The 3946-nt window shown below is 43.3% G+C and overlaps 1 protein-coding gene across 1 annotated transcript; it reads left to right on the forward strand.

Annotated features, from left to right (window-relative positions):
- The first annotated feature begins 1257 nt into the window (after positions 1 to 1257).
- On the forward strand, positions 1258 to 3466 carry LOC131236340 (uncharacterized). The gene is made up of 3 exons (XM_058233463.1): positions 1258 to 2203; positions 2315 to 2437; positions 3204 to 3466. The coding sequence occupies exons 1-3, from the start codon at positions 1258 to 1260 to the stop codon at positions 3464 to 3466; spliced, it is 1332 nt and encodes a 443-aa protein (XP_058089446.1).
- Positions 3467 to 3946: the final 480 nt, after the last annotated feature.

Genomic DNA, 3946 nt, shown 5'->3' on the forward strand with positions numbered 1-3946 from the left:
TGAAATGCATATATAGATCGTAGGTCCAATGATGAATGGATAGGATCATTAGACTGATGTGATTTTTTCATATAAACAGGAGAAGCGTGGAATGGAGCTAACGGAGGGTCTAAATAGGTTATGTGCATATGAAGGTGTTTTCCATGCACTTAGCGCACTTTGTTTATGATTTAATGTTGGGTTCAACCCCTAAAATGAGTTGTAAAACAGATGGATTGTGTGGATAAAGCACATACATTCATGGTGGGCCTAAAGAGTTTCTTGTGATGGGGCCCACTTTGATGTATTTATTTTGTATACATACATGGTCTGCCTGACAGTTATCAGGTGGACTATCCCATAGTAAACAGTGGCAATTGTATGATAGGGATATATATATATATATATATATATATATATATATATATATATATATATATCACGTGGTGTGGTCCACCTGAATTTTGTATATGCTTCGTTATGTTCGATCCGATCCATCCTTCATTATGGAGTTATATGCAATTTGTTTCACTATATCTGTATATAGCATTGATCAGGAGTAAAATGTCGCCTGGATCGGGAAAATGAGGAGCAAGGGATATAGGGTGGAAACATGGACGGCTTGTGGAGGGGAATAAATATGGAGTCATATAAAACTATTGTGGCCAAGTGATACGAAATGGGGGCGTGTCTAGGCTAAAGGAACATTTGACAGGGGGATACGAGAATGTAAAAGATTGCCCAAGTGTAATAAGGCCAGTGAGAGAGGAGATGAGAAGAGTGTTGACTAAAGCAAAGTCACACAAGCTGCAACGGAAGGATTGGGAGAAGGATCTAAGGGAGAAGCTACGGTGTGCTGGACGGGGCCTAGTGCTATCGACAAGCAAGATGATGACGACGAGGAGAGGATCGCATATCCCGATGACTACATTATGGCTCGAGATAGGAGGGAGTTTAGACAAGTGATTCATGAGTCTCGGGCTTCAGAGTTGGAGGGAGAGCAAAAAAGACAGTTTAATGAGAGTAGGCCGTCGTTTGGGACGTCTCGACATGAGGCTAGTGGGAGCAGTAGATGATTTGAGGGAGGCAGCGGACATGACCTACAACGCATGCAAAGTGCTCGTGTCACAGATGCCCCTATTGTAGGCGTTAATTAAAAGAGATTAAAAAATATGCAAAACAAGGGGCTCAGGGAGAAAGTGGGGGGGCACTATATCTAGGTGGTTCATCTCGAACCATGTACCAGCAAATGCAGAAGCTAGTCCTCATTTCAAAAATATGATTAAGGAGGCACAGCGTGTCAGGCCCAACGTGAAGCCTCACACGCCACAGGAGATTCTTAGCGTCTACCTAAATCGAGAGTACGAGGAGATGCAGGCTTGGATACATGGACTCAAGCCGAACTGGAAGCAGTACGGGATGACAACCATGTGTGATGGGTGGACGAGACCCACGAAATTGTCTATTATTAATTTCATGGCGTACTGTAGAGGGCAGCCTGTTTTCCTCAAATCCATTAATGCATCAACCAAAATAAAAGATCACAAATACATATATGATCTCCTAAAAGGAGTGATTAGAGATGTTGGGTCCCAGACTGTTGTCCAAGTTGTGACGGACAATGGCAGTGCATTCATTAAGGCGAGGAAAAAATTGATAAGGAAGTACAATCTCTATTGGACCCCGTGTGCGGCATGCTGCATTGATTTAATGCTCGAGGGGATAGGCCAGAGGGATTCTAACAGAAGGACCATCCAGGATGCGAGGAGAGTGACAAACTTTATATATAATGACTCATGGTTGTTGGTTGCAATGCGTGAGTATTGTGAAGGGGACATCGTTAGCCCAGGCGCGACACGGTTCGCCACAAACTTCATTGCACTCGACTACTTATACAGGCACTGCATGGGTCTCATAAATTTGTTCAGATCTGAGAGATACTTCGAGTGGAATCAGAGGAAGACTGAGGGTGCAAAGAACGTTTCGAAGATGGTGTTTTCCGATTCCTTCTGGGATAGAGTTCACAACGTCGTTTCTATCCTGCATCCGATCTACAAGGTCCTACAAGCCGTAGATAATAAGATGTGGCTTTCGATGGGGTCAATGTATGAGTTTATGAGAATTATGATAGAAGGGATAATGACTATAATCCCCAGTTCGTACCAGTGGGTGATCAATATCATCGATCATCAATGGACCAAGACTCGAGCATCCACTCCACCAAGTTGGTAAGTTTGTTACGTTTACGTATCTTTTTTATCACTTACATTTGCACTTTAAGCATCACTTTTGTTTGCATGTTAATACAATTAAATAACTAATATTTGGGTTTCAGCATACTACCTCAATTCCGAATTTCATTATAAACGTCGGCTCTATGAGAATAATGATTTGATGATGGCCGTCTACGAGGTGTTCGAACGATTGTTCCCAGAATCGACAGCGCAAACAGATTTCGGTAACTAAGTAATGCAATAAAATTTCTTCCTTATAGCTTCTAGAAATATGGGTAATTAAAAATAATGACTTGTGAATCCGTGTTTATAGTTGTTGCAGTTTAAGGTTGTTAGGGGTACGTTCTCATCCGCACTAGCAAAAGCATCGACTGAAACGATGATGTCGTGTGAGTATGGTAACATAATTAGATAATTGCATTTTTCGTTTAAACTTTAAACTCATACAAGCTCATCATGGATAATAGGTGAGTGGTGGGCGATGTACGAAATCGACACGCCTGCACTGTAGTTATTAACAGTCCATGTTCTCGCACAGACTGTATTCACTTCACCGTATGAGAGGAATTGGAGCACATGGTCACTTATACACACCAGTAAGAGGAACAAGCTGGCATATGAAAAGTTACAGAAGCTCGTTTACTGCTACTACAATATGAAATTAAGAGAGGCAGTTGTGGGTAGACCGAGACATGGAGGAAAATCTGGACCTGCTGGACCTGTTGTCTATACGTACTATGACACAGATAGGTGATGATGATGAGGACCCACTTTATAAGTAGGTCAAATCAACTTATTTAGATGATGCGAAGGGAGGCCCTGCTCCACAGGTAGCCAAAGGAGCGGTATCTTTGGGTATCAATGTCGATCAGGTACTAAGCCAACAGAAGGCGAATACAAACTCCTTTGATCCTTTGGTGAGGAGTTCGGCATGTTCCAATGAGAGTGAGGAAGCATCTTCATGGCCCACTCTCCATCATTAAGTCGTAGTGAGTGATGATGATAATGAGACTCAACCCCCACTCGACACTGGTCCTGGGGATGACGACGATGACGACGACGACAACGGTGATGAAGGAGGGAATGGCGACATTGACACTAGTATAGGTGGTACTAGTGGGGTGGGGGTGGCAGTAGTAGGGGGTATACGACGGCTCAAAGCCAACGATCCGTTGGCCAGTTCACTGAGGAGCATAGCTTTGACCATGCCACTCAGGATGAGGACCATGGATCTCTTCCACCATCCGGGATGAGAGCATTAGAGCCCACATATATGTTCGAGCATCGTTCGATAAAAAAAGCCGGACATGTCGTGGCTGACGCTCGCACACACATCTTGTCATCTATGGACATAAGTTCATATCAGGGGAACTCCACCTCTGTCCCACCTTATACTCATGAGGGATATTACGAGTATGGCCATGACAGCTCCGACATGCAATCATGCTCATCTACCTATGGGTATAGGCAACCGAAATATAGTTTTCTGATAGGAGGATATTCGGGGTACTTGTATGACTAACAGTAATACTATCAAGGAGTCGGGGTTAGACTTGATATGTTCCCTCAGTACCCTACTTAGTAAATGCCGTTGATGTATGTCACGCAATACCCACGTCTAAGTATACTCGTACAGTTTTGAGAAGATGACTATTAGAGGTACATAAGAGAGTTCCTCAATTGGTACGAGTAGAGGATGACCTGAGAATAGTACTGCCAACATGTTGGGCAAC

Source organism: Magnolia sinica, unplaced genomic scaffold (genome assembly GCF_029962835.1).
Source record: "Magnolia sinica isolate HGM2019 unplaced genomic scaffold, MsV1 ctg397, whole genome shotgun sequence".
NCBI lineage: Eukaryota > Viridiplantae > Streptophyta > Magnoliopsida > Magnoliales > Magnoliaceae > Magnolia > Magnolia sinica.

What these genes read in the sequence shown, in the direction of transcription:
- LOC131236340 (XM_058233463.1), top strand. Translation starts at nt 1,258, where the DNA reads ATGATTAAGGAGGCACAGCGTGTCAGGCCCAACGTGAAGCCTCACACG. An exon ending in TCGAGCATCCACTCCACCAA is followed by an intron (nt 2,204 to 2,314) that starts GTTGGTAAGTTT and finishes TTTGGGTTTCAG; the next exon opens with CATACTACCTCAATTCCGAA. An exon ending in GACAGCGCAAACAGATTTCG is followed by an intron (nt 2,438 to 3,203) that starts GTAACTAAGTAA and finishes ATTAAGTCGTAG; the next exon opens with TGAGTGATGATGATAATGAG.